Raw genomic sequence first — 16,871 nt, 5'->3', positions numbered from 1 at the left:
ATGCGACGCATTGGTCATCGGTTAAATTATGTCCATCAATTATTAGTCCCTCGCAAACCCCCCCTATGGCTAGTTAAGATAGCCCTAAATTTTTGGGGGATCATGTTTACCTCGAGATTCGGGCTAGCCCCTCTCCACCGCTGATCACCTTACTCCACCCCACGTGCGGACTCATTTCACTTAGTGCCATGTGGTCCCTCCCTCGTATTGTTGCTGATGTAAATTAACTTTACCAAAACGGAAGAGCGTGAGCATCTTCTGAATTGAACTGTGCTTGTAATGAGTAATGTTGTATAGGTCATTTTCATGTGTAAAAATCGGCTCTAGCAAGGTTCCACATCAATAATTATTATGATAGGGTAAATTGTAGTGTAACTAATCGCCTTCCAAGCATGCAGCTTAGTTCTTAGGAAGCTTGACGTATTGAGGGAATGGCTGATTTGTTGAGCTTGTGCTTAAGAATATTATTATTACTGCTGACTCCTGCTATACTAGTGGGCAGGCTTATAAGCACCGAAGCAGCAGCAGCGCACCAACACTCACAACATATTGACAGCTTGTCGAGCAGCTCCTTCATGCATCTCCCTGTTGGATTCAACCTCAACAATGGCCAGGTGAAGCTTGGGATGTACACGTGCAGTCTCAAGGGCGGTGTGTTCTTGCCATTCCTCAGCTCTTCTTCCTTCAACGTTAACTCCTCCAATTCCATGAGATTCCTAGCATGGAAAGGTTCAGCTCACCTTCTCTACATTGCCTTAGTGGGCCTTTATTATGTGACCACCAAATACGCGTCATGTATGAGAAGGAAGTCAAGGACATGAAGAGATCAGTTTCTCTCAATTGGAAGAAGACATCAGGGGAAATAGATAATATAATGTGCAATGGTAAACTCTCTGCCACAAGCGAAGAAAGCTCAAGTGACATCGGTGATCTTTATGACTCCGACTCACTTGATGATCACAAGGAGGATAAAGTCTCAGTTGGAGAATACAAGATGATCTTACAAAGCTATCATGGCCCCTTGCAGGTGTCAATCTCTTTGTTAAAGGGGCACTTCCTCAATTGACAGATAACAGACATGTCCAAGAGAACGTTTCACTATCAACAAGCAGCAAAGCCTCTAGTGACGCTGGCGGAAGCGAGACATCTACATCAGATTTGGATCAAAGTACCACAATGTGGAGTCTCCTCTCCTAGAAAAGGAGAAATCTGAATTTCCGATCGCGGACGTCAGCATGTGGAGAGCCGTTGTTGATCAAGGCATATGGAGAGGATGGTGGTGATGACATTGATTGCGATAGGCGCTTGTTAGGCTGCCCCATAGAGCCATGCTGTTCTCTGCTACGTAATATGCATGGATCGATTATATCTATTTTGATGGATGAGGTAACTCGAATAATGCAAAGCCAAGGCTAGTCTAATGTAAAAAATGCACAAAATCTTTGCTAACTTAACCTAATTTATCACAAGAAGGTTTTGATATTTTCTTATGTAGGAAAATGGGCTCTTTCTCATTGTTTGCATGTACTGTTTAACATCACGAGCTTCCACTTGGGAGGCACCACATACCTAGCTAGTGCGCGTGGGGACCACCAGCCTGCCCACTAGGTCGGTGATCTCCTGCCCCCAACCGCACCTAACTAGGTATGTGGCACCCTTGCTTATAGAATCCCATGATGTTATGGTAGGTCACAATGTGAGAATTCTTAGGAATTTTTCCAAAAGCTCTTGTATATGGAAATAAGTTTTTTTTGTGTTTGTCATTATGAGGAGAAAGCAATGCTTTCTTTAGCGACATCTGAATGCTTTCTTTAGCAATGATTTGGTGAGAAGGGATGGTAACATGAAGTTCTCTACATCTGTATTTTTTGCCTCTATTGATCAGAGGAGAGAAAGAGTAGCCGGCGAGAGTGCGTGCACGGCCCTTGTTGCAGTGATCGCTGATTGGATACACAAGAACCCAAATTGTATGCCCATCAAGGCCGAATATGACACCCTCATTCGAGAAAGATCTGCAGAGAAGCAAAAGCTATTTGATGTTGAGGCCTACAGAAGCAAGTTTGTGGATGGCCACTTTGAACTTGAGACTGTCATAAATGCAAGAATACGACCACTAGCAGTGGATCATGAGCGTTCCTTCATTGGCTTTTTCCAACTTGAGGGGCTAGATGACACCTACAACAATTTCTTGCAAGGCGTGAAGTATTTTGAAGAGATTTGGGCATCAATAGATCAGCAGAGTGTAGGCTTGCAGCCCAATGGGGGATTTCAACTCTACATTGTGAGCTGGAATGATCATTTTTTCCTATTGAAGGTATGCAAAGAAGCTTACTACATTATTGACACACTGGGGGAGAGGCTTTATGAGGGATGTATTCAGGCATACGTTCTTCGCTTTGATAGCAAGACGAGCCTCTACCATGTGCCAAAAACGGAGTATTTAAAGGATCCTGTTAAAGATAAGAAGGAGGCCTTCCCTACCAAAACAGAGCCAAACCAGTCGCCTCAAGCTCAAGATGTGGGTGTATCCTTCCACCACAGCAACACCTACAGCTTAGTTGTTGCCAAGTTGCACGCAGGTGTATACACATACACTACTTGAAGCTAGCTTTTGCCCCTTTATATATTGTGCTCTGCTTCTTCTATCTGTATAAATGCACACTCTTACTTATATGATGGTGAAGTTGTGTGATGATAGAGGTTTGCTTTTGAGTTGTCATTGGATATCCGTGCGCGTTCACGCGCACACACACACACACACACTCTTGTACATGCATGCAGTATTAAGGTCTCCTTCACACACCACCTGCATGCCTACACACATGCACACTCACACATTGAACTGTCTTTTTGAAACATAGCTTTGAACCTATTTTGCAGGCACTTTCATTTGAAGACATTCTGAGGTTGGGTATGGACTTTGCTTTGGATGTTGTAGAAATTCCACAGTGATCGGATCCCCTACCCCTAAGTTTGGTCACACCTTTGGATTACAGTAAACTTGCGGTATTGCATTTTTCACTGCTCTCACACCCAAAGAGGCAAGTGATGAAGAAGAGGAGGGGGGGGGGGGGGGGAGGGAGGAGTACCTGCTCTCGTTTTGCTGTAGCGCTACCGTGGAGCTCGCTGCTATGTAATTTCTTGCGAGTTACATTTCAAAGGATTGCAACAATATTATAAAAGTGCCTCGTCGCATGAGAGTAGGGAAGTGCGCAGGCGTCACTAGGAGCCTCGCTTCACAGCGTCGTTTAAGCAAGGCCAATTTGAAGCGGCGATTATGCCACGGCTACAAATTCAAGTCTTTGATTATACAACGGCAGTGGTTGTTTATGCGACGGCCGATTTTTTTTCTAAAAATATATCCTTGCTTATACGAATGAAACCTCATCTATGCGACACATTCTTCATCGGTTAAATGACGCCCGTCAATTATTAGTCCCTCGCAAACGCCCCCTATGGCTAGTAGTGACAGGCGATGATGCAGGCAACGACTGACTCTCAAGCATCCATGACATTACCCCCTCCTCTAGGGACGAGTTCCACGAGGAGCAGTGGTGTTCCTTGACTTGGGTTTCCATGGATGTTGTTGATAGAACTCATGAATTTGGACCAATGACAAGGCTCCAACACTGAAACACAGAAGACTGGATAAATTTGTATAGATTGTGGAAATTGGAGATGATATGTGAGTGGATTCACTTGGCCAACTATCTTGAATGGTCCAAGTCTTTGATAATTTAGATTTTGAAAAGGGAAAAACGTACATAGATCATGGCAGAGAGGCCACACTCGATCCTTAACCTTGGAAGGTAATTGTTGCATTCTGTGCTCCTCTGTGTTGACCATATATCTTTGTTGAGCTTTTCTAATATTCATCATCAATTCTTTATGAATGCTTTGGAGATGTATGGCTAGATTTGTGGCACTTTGATTCTTCACTCGATGATTCATGTGGACATCCATCCTTAGGTGTTGATTGTTCATCGATGATACTGTTCTATGGCTTCATTCACCCCCTTTGTTTGTCCATCACTTTGTGGATGATTGGATAGAGAGAGATTAATCCTTACAACTTGAAGCTTAAACAAGCCTCTCCAAAATCTTGATATCAACTCTGGTCCTTGGTTTGAAACAATGTCACCTGGAAGCTCATGATAGTGGTACATATCCTCAAAGAAAAGCTTTTCCATTCCTTCCCCAATGAATGAAGAAGGATGATAGCCTTGGTGTAGCTTGCTAAGCTTGGTTTCAACTACTACTTCTCCAAAGCATGTTGAGAGAAGTGCGCCAATGAGATTAATTTGAGAAGGAACATCCGAATAAATTGGTTGCATGCACATAAACAACTCCGCTTGTTGGAAGAAGCCTCTAAACTTTGATTCTCTCCCATCATACTTTTCAGGTAGGTTGTTCTCATGTTCCTTCCTTTGTTGTGGTGAAAGAGTTGAAACCACGAGCAAATTTAGGCACATATTGGCTTCTTGGACTGGTGGTTGACGCTCTTGCACCACTGGACTTTTAAAGTGTGGTTTCTCTACTTGACCCATTGGACTAGCCGAAATCATGGGTGGATTTTGGCACATAATGGCTTTATGGAGCTCTTGCACTTGGGGTTGAACCTCTTGGGAATGGGATGGGGGTTGAATCTCTTGGACCACTAAACTTGGCAAGTGTGATTTCTCTTCTTTTTGTTGTGCATGTAGATCTTGAATTTGTTGTTGCACCTTTTGCAAGGTAGATCAATGCTTTCCAAAATAGATTGTTTCATGGCTAGGTAAGCCATGATGTCACTCTTGCCAAACTGTTCAGAGCACGTATAGAGCTAGATGAGAGCAAGAGGAGGCGCTCACAATGTACAAGAACTTGGATTTGATGATAAGCTTAATATTGATTACAAGACTTAATACTTTATTGAGAGAGCTAGATACATGACTTGGATTACATGACTTGAGTACAAGACAAGGCTTGATTGCAAGGACAAGACTTCAACATAAGAACTAGAAGAAGGATTTCCTCATAGGAGGCTCACAATTGGTGCTGGCAAGACTGAGGGGCTTTTAGATTCTTCTGAAATCTTCTCCATGCTTCTAGAAACTTCTAGAATCTCCTTGATATTGTTAGAACCTTCTAGAATCTTCTAGATGCTTCTAGATTCTTCTAAATCCTTCTTGTGATGATATAGGCAATGAAACAGGTGATGATGTAGGCAACGACTGACTCTCAAGCATCCATGACACCATGTGCTAGATATCCAGTACATTCTCTAACTCAATGCCATGCACACAAATGTCCAGCTGAGCATGGGGGGGATTATCTGTAAGCTCTGGTGTTTTTATTGGATTATTCCTGAAAGTATGAGGCCATGATCTGGTGGAAAAAATACAATACTTGTGTGCAAACTGGTGGAGGCAAGGGGGCTGTCAGTGAAGGATCTAACAGCAAGTTCTGGTCCTTATGTCAAGCTCATCATTTAGGTGCAAAAGAACAACCCAATGAAGGTGGTAGTTCCATGAGGGATTTGGGTCAGTCGGGAATGCATATGAATTGCCAAAAAGGGCTGCTATCTATAACCAATTTTCATGTGGCAAATGCGAGGGGACAAAGTAAAGAGAGTAAATGTCTGGAAGATAGAACAGATTGTGAGGTTGTCAATGGCATCCACACAAAACTCAATGTCTTCAATTTGTTCATACATCATGGTCACTTTGCATTTCACTATAGTTTTACCCGAAATCCAAACCATAGCCCCTTTTCTCGGGTCCTATACAAGGCGATTATGCCCATTGACTTTCTCGCATAACTGAGCTTGAGAAGTGATTGTCTCAACTTTGAGACCTTGCTATCACACGTTGATGGAGCAAAAGACACCGTGCGCACACTCACACACCCAGACAACTCAACACCACACAAGAAATTTACTTGAATTCCAACCCACACCTAACAGCACTCAAGAGCTCAATAAAAATACTACCCACAAGCTCAATTCAAACACCAAACGCCTCGACCTACAAGCCCTTGCCTGCTCGCAGACACTACAAGGTAAGTCGAGTTGATCAACACTTGAAATCACGCTTGATGTTGAAAAAAATATACAAGAAAAACCATCAAAAACTCAAAAACTCCAGCCACAAAAGGCCTCTCTCAAACCATTGCAAAAGCTTCACCAAACTCCACTCTGTTGGACTCTTTGGAGTAGCACCAACCCTAATGGCACCGATACATGGTCACATAGTCTTGCAGAAAGCCGCACCTTCTTCCATCAATTCCTTGCACACACATATCCATGGAAACCTCAAAAATTCCATAGACTCTCTCAAGTGAAAATTTGAAAATAAAAAGGTCTCATTCGCTCCCCAACACACTCAAAAACAGGACGCAAACGCAACGGGATTGTAGTAGACCACCTGTAGGAACCCTACTTCCTTCCCCACACAGAGAGGTGAAAGTGCCAAGAATTGGCTTCAAACATACTCCCTCATTTAGAACACTCACTGCACCATGAATGATGTGGAAAATTGAAGCCTTTTCACACCATTTTTGGTCATTTTAGACCTTTTTTGACCCAATTTTGGCAAGTTTTGACCCTCGACGGGCATTTTTCGTGGGAAAAACCCCCTATGGACTCCAAAATTCACCAAATTTTAATACGGTTGATCCTAAATACTCGAAGAACTTTGCCACATCCCCACATTCCATTTTTGAGAACTTCTAGGGTGGTGCACGCATCACCGCAGATAAGGCACTGTAAATAGACAGTTACTGCATGTCCCAAACTTCTCGAGCGGGATGAGAGTACCCATACTTGTCACTTGCATTATTTACATTATAGAAAGCTCAAAAACATTCTCTAGAGCCAAAATAAGCCACCTAGAACCATATCCAAGGCCCCGATACCCTATCCGGGCATGTACATGTGCTTGACTGCTGGCACGCAAATCTGACTATTCACAATGTGTACATGTTGGATCTTTTTTAGAACTTGAAACCACTTCACAAAGCTCCCAAGAATGTATTTACATATTTTTGTACATATGACCATGCATATAAATTCTACTTTGTACACGCCAAAAGCGGTCTATCATCATTGCCCACCCTGGCCACCCTCTAGGTAGGCATTTATGCTCAACCAAGAGACTATTTGCATCTGGAACCACATCCCTCGCAAAACCTTTCTTCAATATATGACCATTTATTCTATAGCGTAAACGTTCACCAGACAATTTCTCCAACTCATAAGTGACATTAGGAACTACATTCTTCACTCTGTATGGACCCAACTATTTGTCCCTCAACTTCTTCGGAAAAGTAAAATCCAAGCGAGAATCATACTTCATCACCAAGTCTCCCTCTTTGATCTCTTTCTCTGGCAGTGTCTTATTCATTTATCCATCTTTGTCTCTTCTTGTTGAAGATAATAATCATTGGCTTTCTCTCTATTCATTCGCAACAACTCTAGAGAAAGAATTCTTTCTTGGAGCTTGACATTATGCTCACCTTGCATTCTTGACAACAACTTCAAGGCATCCGACTGCACTTGTATGGGCATAAGAGCTTCTTTCCATAAATAAGCTCATATGGTGTAAACTGTGTTGATACTCTATACGCAATTCTATAAGCCCACAAATACTTTTCCAAGTCCAAGTCCCACTCTTTAGGATGCTCTCTAGCATACTTTGATAGCATCTTTACAATTTGACCATTGCGGTTCTCAACCAATCCATTCCATTGTGGGTAGTAAGGAGAAGAATGCCTATGCTGAATTTTCAATTTCTCCATGAGAGAAGCAACAAGGTTTCCCCTAAATCCTGGTCCATGATCATTGCCTCTAGACATTGCCCTTTACCAACAAATACTTCTACATCTTGCAATGATTCCCTTCCTGTATACAAGGCTTCCTTGACCTTTGAAGGAGCTACCAAGGCATCCAAATTGTCCCTAGCCAACTCATTAGATTCTTTATTCTACTCAAAAGGAACATGCTTAAATTGCATCTTCTCAAACTCATGCAAAAGCTTCTTGATGCCATAGAACCACTTCTTCAAATTGTCTTTTTTAACATTCCACAAACCAAGCAGCTGATTCATGACTAGCAACGCATCCCCTCTTGCAATGACCCTCTGCAATCCAAACTCAACACACTGATTCAACCCAAGGAAAAGCCTGGGATACTCAGCCTCATTGTTGCTTTTAGCTTCATCAAGATCGTAAGCTCTAGAAAAGATTACATCACCTTTTGGGTTCTTAATGCCTAGCCCACCACTTGCCTTTTGAATAAATTTCGTGTATGCACCATCAAACATCATTGTATACACATTTGTAATATCTACTTCCTCTTCATGATCATCCTTGTCAACCCTTGGGTAAGATGGAAGCTCCCCCCCCTTTTTGTACCACTACGTCTGCCAAGTGAGCTTTAACAGAATGATCCACTTTAAACTCAAACTCATACTCTTTAAGCTCCAAAGTACACTTTAAGATGCGCTCTGCTAGGCTTCAAATTTTGTACTACATCAGGAAAAAGATTCGATGTGGTGAGCACATAGAACTTTTGCAGCAACAGGTAGGTTTTGAACCGGCAACAAGCAAGAACCAAGGCAAATACCCACTGTTCCATTTCTGTGTAGGAGAATTCACTTACATTCTTCATCTTGATCTTAAAATAGGCAGGCTTGATGTTCCTTCCCTGCGTTGGTAATTTAGAACCGACCCAGAAGCTACTGACCCCACTCTAATATATAAATAGAAATTTGATTGCAAGTCGCGAGGAATCACTGTTGGTAAAGCACACAATACCTCCTTGCTACTATCAAAATCCTGTTGCATGTCTGCATTCCACTCAAACTCTTGAACTCTTTGACTCAATTTCTGGAGAGGATACACATACTGACATAGCATCCAAAAAAACGTGACAAGTACCTGAGCTTATGCACAAATGATGCCAAATCCTTTGTGTTGCTCGGGGGATCCATAAGCAATAAAGCCTTAACTTTCTCTAGGTTAGCTTCTATTCCAGTTTGGGAAACCACATGTCCTAGCAAATGGACTCAGGCATGAGCAAACTTACACTTCTTTGGGTTGAGTTTCCCACCCTCTTGTTGAAGCCTTTCAAAACTCAACCTGAGCTTCTCCAAATGTGTGACCCTTGAGCTATAACACCCAATGTCATCCATGAAAACACGAATGAACTTACTCAAGTAGGGACCAAACACTCTATTCATCCATCCTTGGAAGGTAGCATATGCATTAACCAGCCCAAAAGTCATTCTTTTGTAGGCAAAACAACCCCACGGAGTAATGAAGGTTGTCTTCAATCGATCTTCAATGGCTATCAAGATCTGAAAGTAGCCAGAAAATCCATCCATGATTGAGTAACGTTCATGACCTGCAACCTGATTGAGGATTTCATCTAGGAAGGGTAGTGGATAATGATTCCCTTTTGTGGCAGCATTCAAAAATTTGATATCAACACATATCCTAAATCTTCCGTTCTTCTTGGGCACAATAACTAATGGAGAGATCCATTTGGATTCCTCTACTCGAAAGATGAAATCTGCTTCCAAAAGCTTCGTCACCTCTTCACGAAGTGCCTTCTCATGAATGACCCCCTCCTAAGCTTTTGAACCTTTGTCTTGGTACCTTCTTTCAAATTGATTCTATGCTCCACTCCTTTAGCTCCTTCCAAATCTGTATATTCAGTGGCAAATAGCTTTGGAAACTCTATAAACATGTCTTCATACTCCTTTTATTTTTCTCTCAAGTCCTCTCCTAGCATGCTCCTTGCGTTCACTTTGGCAGGCTCTAAAATTTCTTTTGGACTATCCTCCTCCTCCTTGACCTTCACATCATGCACCAATGCTTCCTTTTCAACACTTTTATCCCAAAAAGATCAGGACATAATTGCATCAAGCCTTCCTCTACACTTTCTTCTGATGTCATAGACGAAGCACCACTATTGTATGACGTGGTTTCTGTTGAATCTGTATCTTGCATCTCCAATAGGTGTGTATGGCTCTCATGTGTCTTCATGTTGTAGATAGTGGTCCTTCCTTTCTCTTTATCGAGGATGTTCATCAAGCCCATGCCCCAATCCTGCTTAGCACCAAGGGTTATAAGCCAAGGCCTCCCTAAAATTATCGGATAAGCATTCTCACCCGCTTGCATCACGTAGCAATCAACCAAGTACTCAATCCCGAAGACTTTTATCTTCACATATTTAGCTATTCCAAGACACCTTCCATTTTTGTGGTTGGCCATCCTCATACGGATCAAAGCATTCATTGACATCTTAACGCCTGCTTCCTTCATGATAGCCTTGGTCATGACACACACCTGGGAACCACCATCCACATATACTTGCACTTTCGTCTTTTTTCCCAGCATAGATTCAACTATTGGCACCATATCCACTGGGTGACCAACCCTCAAAGATGACACCATGCTTTGATGCTTTTCCTTCTTGGAAGGAAGCCACATACTCACACACTTAGCCCACTGCCTCCTCAATTTAGCAATCAAAGCCACCAACTGACCAAAAGAAATATTTTCCTTTTGATTTTGTATGTCATCGCAAATATCATTGTCTTCAACACCTTGGCCAAGGAGGTTGTCCTTTGGACCCATTTTCCTTCTTCGCCGCCTCTTGCTACTCTCTAGTTTTCCTTCTACCTTAGCCTTTCCTTTCCTTGCTCTTGTTTCCCTCTCTTCTTCTTTCTCTTTCTCCGTATCATGCCTAGCTCTCTTATTGGCCAAAACATTCACATCTTGCTCAAGGGTAATGATGTTAATAGCTCTATCTTCTCCATTTCTAGGCAACGGTTGTGGTTGTGGTTACGGCCGTGGTGCTTCTAGTGCCCGCTCTTGATGATTTTCTTCTATTCTCCCTCGACCATGTCCATATAAGGGGTATATCCCTCCTCTCTCTCTTGGTGGTTTAGGACAATCAGGGGTGTAGTGACCCTCTTCATCACAATTTTAGCATCTACCTTGTAGCCTTCGCCCCCTGCCTCTCCCAGCTGGCCGCTCCTCTCTTTGGTTCCTATTTATTATGTTAATTCTTAATTCTTGCAATTGATCGGTAAGATCATGCCAAACTCGGGCCGTAACAAGATCTGGACCTTAAACCACTTGTTCCACTCTATCATCTGTTGCCACAGGGACCATTGGTTGCACCACAACTGGCTTAGCGTGTGGCATGCCTTGATCCCACCTTCTCTTGATCTTCTTTCTCTTGGCCTCGACAATTTCCACAGCTCTTTCAAATGTAGCAGGCTCATCTTGATCGACCTTATCCCTTACACTTGGATGGAGATAATCCATAAACTGATGCACTTTAAAGAAATCCACTGGAGGTACTTGGGATGCCACCTCTAATTGAACCCAGAGTCCTTTAAAGTGTTGCAAAAACTCTTTAAAGTTAGCATGAACATCTTGTTGCAAACATCTCAATTTTGCTGTCACTTCTGTTGCGGTTAGTTTCTTTCCAAACTTGTCAAAAATTGCCAGCTTCACCTGCTCCCATGTTTGCTTTTTGTCTTCCTGTAAACCTTCAAACCACTCCCGATATTATCCTTTGAGCACAAGAAAAAATACATGAAGCTTTGCTTCGTCATTCATAAATGTGCATACCAAGCATATGCCACTCAAAGTACGCAATCCAGTCCTTCACATCCTCCTTTCTTGTGAACAGTGGGCCGACTATAAGACATCTCTGTAGAGTCGTTTCTCCCTTGCGTGAGTAACTCCACAAAAGATGAAGTCTTGCACCTCAACCAAACCACGAATTTTCTTCATTCAAGCTTGAACTTCACAGCAAAACTGCTTCACCTGGGTGCACAACTGGAAAATTTTCGCTCCCGAGTAGGATTGCCAAAGGATGATGGATCGAAAGACACCGTGCGCACACTCACACACCCAGACAACTCAACACCACACAAGAAATTTACTTGAATTTCAACCCACACCCAACACCACTCAACAGCTCAATAAAAATACTACCCACAAGCTCAATTCAAACTCCAAACGCCTCGACCTACAAGCCCTTGCATGCTTCCAGACACTACAAGGTGAGTCAAGTTGATCAACACTTGAAATCACACTTGATGGTGACCAAAATATACAATAAAAACCATCAAAAATTCAAAAACTCCAGACACAAAAGTCCTCTCTCAAACCATTGGAGAATCTTCACCAAACTCCACTCTGTTGGACCCTTTGGAGTAGCATCAACGCTAATGGCACCGATACATGGTCACATAGTCTTGCAGAAAGCCGCACCGTCTTCCATCAATTCCTTGCACACACACATCCATCAAAACCTCAAAATTTTCATAGACTCTCCCAAGTGAAAAATTGAAGACAGAAAGCTCTCATTGGCTCCCCCACACACTCGAAAACAGGACGCAAACGCAACGGGACTGCACTAGACCGCCTGTATAAACCCTGCTTCCTTCCCCACACAGAGAGGTGAAAGTGCCAATACTTGGCTTCAAAAATACTCTTCAGCTGGAACAGTCACGGCACCGTGAATGATGTGGCAAATTGAAGCCTTTTCACACCATCATTGGTCATTTTTTGACCTTTTTTAACTCAGTTTTGGCCAGTTTTAACCCCCGGCGGGTATGATTTGTGGAAAAAACCCCTAACGAACTCCAAAATTCACCAAATTTTGTATGCTTGATCCTTGATACTCAAACCACTTTGCCACATCCCCACATTCCATTTTTGACCACTTCTAGGGCAGTGCACGCTGTCGAGAAATTTGCGGTCTTGCCAGAAAAGCACCGGGCTTTTGGCGATGAGAGTTTGTGAGAGAACTCCAAAAACTATATGAAGGAGTTAAAGCATAGATGCCATGAAGTATAGGGTTTGGAAGGAAGTGAAATCAAAGAAGCTTCATTCTTTCTCTCTTGTACTCACACACACAAAGAAAGAACACAAAAGAGAATATCAAAACAACACAAAAATGAAAACATCAAGGCTATGGTCAAAACATATCATAGGTAATATGAAAGGGTTAATACATGAGTTAATGGCGTTCAATCTTTGCCGACCAAATAGGCTACACATTGTTCTTTGGAGTTGTAGTTTTGTGTTTACCATAATATATATATTTTGTTTAGTGATTGGAATTAACTGTGTCTACAAATCCTCTTGGTTCATGGCAAGATAACTACACTTACGTCAAAAGAAAAGTTATAGTCTATAAGACGTAGTATGATGGGATCCGGTGAAATAAGTATTTCATTGAGCCTTTCTGGACCAAAGAGAAACACTATACGTTGTTGAAAGTGTATTTTACTGCTAATCCATATGTTAATTCTAATAGATCACACAGAGTGTAAGCGATAGAAATTTTCATCATGTGGATTATTCATCTAGAATAGTATGTAAGACATGTAGATATGAGAGAAGTGAAGAGATGAGAAGTTTCCCTCCCAAGCCCTATTCTTGCCCATAGGCAATAAGGATACTGCACGGAGAGATGTCCCTGTAGCAAGGAGAATAGAGAGAATGAATTTCTAAGAGTGAGAGATATAGGTTTAGTTAAGGAGATGAGATTAGATATATATATGTTGGATTAGAGATGAAAAAGAAAACAACAAGAAATCAGCAAAATATCAATGTAGAACACATCTTACTTGTCAAACCCTTCGGCACCATTTTTGATGGAGAGAGAAGAAGAGGGAAGTATTCAACTTTGATTGATACACCAAATCCAAAAACTTCTTTGATTGAAGTTGATCTTCCAAGGATAGCTTCCAAGAATGGCCAGTCTTCCTCTAGGAGAAAGTGCAGGCTTAAGCTTATGTTAATGGCTAAGTGCAATTAAGCATTACTACTCACTCCCTCATGAATTCCTCTCATCAATGGCTTGAATGCTTCAATGGTTTTCAAGGAATAATAGGTTCCCTTTTATAGGTGAAGGGAACACCCAAGGGTTTACACAAGAAGAGAAGAGACAGTGTGAACAAAAATTGGAAAAGTTGGAAATGAGCCGTCCTTCCATGATGTGGGTAGATTGGGGTCCAGTATTTTGATCCTATCTCCTCAACTCTGGCTCCAAAAAAAACATAAAAATATGGGCATAAAATTCAGCTCATTGTCTACGACTCCCATTTTATATAGTTTTTTCAATTCGGATTGGAACCTTGTCTACAAAATTCATCAAAATAGGGTACAGTTTTGGCAGCAAAAGTCTTCTTGTTGTCCCCTTAGCTTAGACTTTTATTTGATTGCAATGGACACCTCATGCCATATGAAAGCATGGCATTGCTCCTTGACAAAGTTTAATCATGCTTGCAATAATGCATTAAAATAGGGATATCTTTGATAATCATGGAAGCTAGTGTGCCACTAGCATTTGATTCCTTCCTAGTAGCTATTTAAAAGAAATATAAGAAAAATATAAAAAATATATAGAATATATATATATACTGAAATTTACCCTAGATATAGGATCTAGCTAGGATGTAGGATGATAATGACATGGTAGAATTAAAGAATCAATGCTTTTTTTCCCAAGTTAAAGAGGCGGAGCTATTAACGCTTTTTTCATAGTACTTTTTGATAGTAAAGTAAGAATATGTTACCCTTGAGATAAATAATAGGATGAAACAGAAATCTTATTATTATAGTTAAATATGCATATGTACATTATAGGAAATAAAATTATGTATCTAAAAAGTTACAAGATAACTCTTGTAGCATGCGTTCCCACTATGTACGTGTCACAACACGACATCCACCTCCTCTAAACCTTCACATCCTCCGGTATGTGCCCCATTGTCTCTTTGTAAGATTAACCCTCTTGTACATCTTCCTTGCTTACTTCTTCACTAGGTGATTCCAAAGCTTCATCTTCACTTTGATCTTCACCTGTGTTTTGTGCTTCCTCCTCATCAACATCTTTTGGATCATTGTCTCCTCTTCTCTTAAACATTTTGATCCTTTTTCCCGCAATGGGAATCTTTACTTCTGTACCAGCTAGTTCAAAAAAGCTGTAAGTATCATTTTCATGCACATTCTTTACAACATATGGTCCAAACCATCTTTTTGAGAACTTACACATGACTATATGCTGGTTATGAAGGCTACTGTCATACACTAAAACGGAGTCACCTTTGTCAGTTGCTTTGCTCCTAAGTCGATGCCGCTTATCAAAGTAGTCCTTGTTTTTCAATCTTGCAGTTTTGAGTCGTTCTTTTGCAGCCTCAATGTCTCCAGGTCTTCTCTCTAGTTGCCTTATGCGCAATGCAAGGAGGCCTTCTTTGCTAAGCTCCTCTTGCCAAGGTAGTACATTCCATGTGGGAATTGTATCTTCAATCGGCATCACTGGCTTTTGACCATACATTAGCTCCGCAGGCATGTAGCCAGTTACTGAGCTATATGTTATACAATCAGTCCATAAAGAATATGGTAACAATTTTGGCCACTCTCCAACTCTTCCTTCACAAGCCTTGGCCAAAGCTTTAATGATATGAGGATGCCCTCTTTTACTCTTTCCATTGCCTTCATGGTTGTAAGCTGTAGTAAGAGAAAGCTTGATTCCTAATCTGGAAAAGAACTCCCTTCCTTCTTCGGCATCCAGTTCACCTCTGTCTGCAGTGGTCTTTCCCACACAAACATAACGGCAAATCACCTCATCAAGAAGGGATTTGGACACAGCTTTCGTGGTTTTAGCTCTTAATGCTCTTTCTTCAACCTGATTAGTTAGGTCCTCTCATGCAACAACCAAGTATCTCATTTGCCAGGGTCCTAAAGGCATTGTGACCAGATCCACAACCCATTTATAGTGCACCACTAGTGGATATGTAGGGTGCAATTCATCACCATGTCAAACATTTGAATAAATTTGACAAGTTACACATGACTCTACAAATTGAGATACATCTTTGTACATTCCCTTCCACTAGTATTTTTCTTTCAATTTGGAGAAGGTTGCCCACACGCCCCTGTGTCTGGTCCATATACTCTCATGAAACTCGTGCATGAGCTATACTTGAGTCTCTTTTTTACATATAACCCTTTATGGTGTAGCACCCTTTTGTTTAGGATGCTTCCACAAGTAGCCATCCTTCAAAAAGTAACCATATGCTTTCCTGCGTTTCCTCTCGAATTCATGTTCAGACCAATAATCCTGTTTTGTTAGAGTACTCAACTAGCTTTCAATAAGAAGCCAATCACCTTCATAAATCTCTTTCAAGAAAAATTCAAGTGGATTAGTCATGCTTGTTACCTTTGACATGAGAGATGGAATAGAACTTTGTACCCACATCATCTCCCTCATCAATCATCTGTGACTCATCTTCATACCTTTCCCTTGATAGCATATCTGCCACTGTATTGTCTTTACCTGCAATGTGATTAAACTCAGGGTTTAAGGACTTAATGTAGGCAATCCACCGCAACATAGCAATGTCTGGCGTTGAGCAGCTTGCAATCATCCCAAGAAGTGGTAGACAATTTGTTTCTACAACCACACATGCACCAATTAGGTACTCTTTCCCATTTTTCAAGGCTATAGCCATACCCCATAACTCTCTCTTTATCTATGGATAGTTTCTGTGGCGAGCACTTAGCACCTTTCCTCCAAATCTCACCACATACCTGTGTCCTTCTTCGTCATCTTGTCATATTGCCCGTCCAATCCCTGTAGGACTGGTGTCTACTATCACAATTACTGGCCTTTGACACTCATAGTCTACCTTTCTCAAATCTGGTGCTGATTGGAGCAACTCCTTTGGCTTTTTCATGGATTTTACATATGCTTCTGTCCATTTGAACTTTAGATTCTTTCTAAGCAGCTGATGAAGAGGATCAACTACATGTGCATAAAGTGGAATCCAAATAACATAGAAGACACATGCTCCCAG

General features: G+C 41.5%; 1 protein-coding gene and 1 pseudogene across 1 annotated transcript; both read left to right on the top strand.

The window, feature by feature from the left end:
• Nucleotides 1–721: 721 nt before the first annotated feature.
• On the top strand, nucleotides 722–1,416 carry LOC147436612 (uncharacterized; annotated as a pseudogene).
• Nucleotides 722–2,602, top strand: LOC147436611 (uncharacterized). The gene is made up of 2 exons (XM_086487878.1): nucleotides 722–1,342; nucleotides 1,766–2,602. Exon 2 carries the CDS (start codon nucleotides 1,844–1,846, stop codon nucleotides 2,600–2,602), a length of 759 nt encoding a protein of 252 aa, XP_086344004.1. The 5' UTR covers nucleotides 722–1,342; nucleotides 1,766–1,843.
• The last annotated feature ends 14,269 nt before the right edge of the window (nucleotides 2,603–16,871 follow it).

Source organism: Adiantum capillus-veneris, chromosome 18 (assembly GCF_014529385.1).
Source record: "Adiantum capillus-veneris isolate H3 chromosome 18, ASM1452938v2, whole genome shotgun sequence".
Taxonomy (NCBI): domain Eukaryota; kingdom Viridiplantae; phylum Streptophyta; class Polypodiopsida; order Polypodiales; family Pteridaceae; genus Adiantum; species Adiantum capillus-veneris.
The sequence above is the reverse complement of the archived record's forward strand: the minus strand, read 5'-3'. Positions and strand labels throughout refer to the sequence as shown.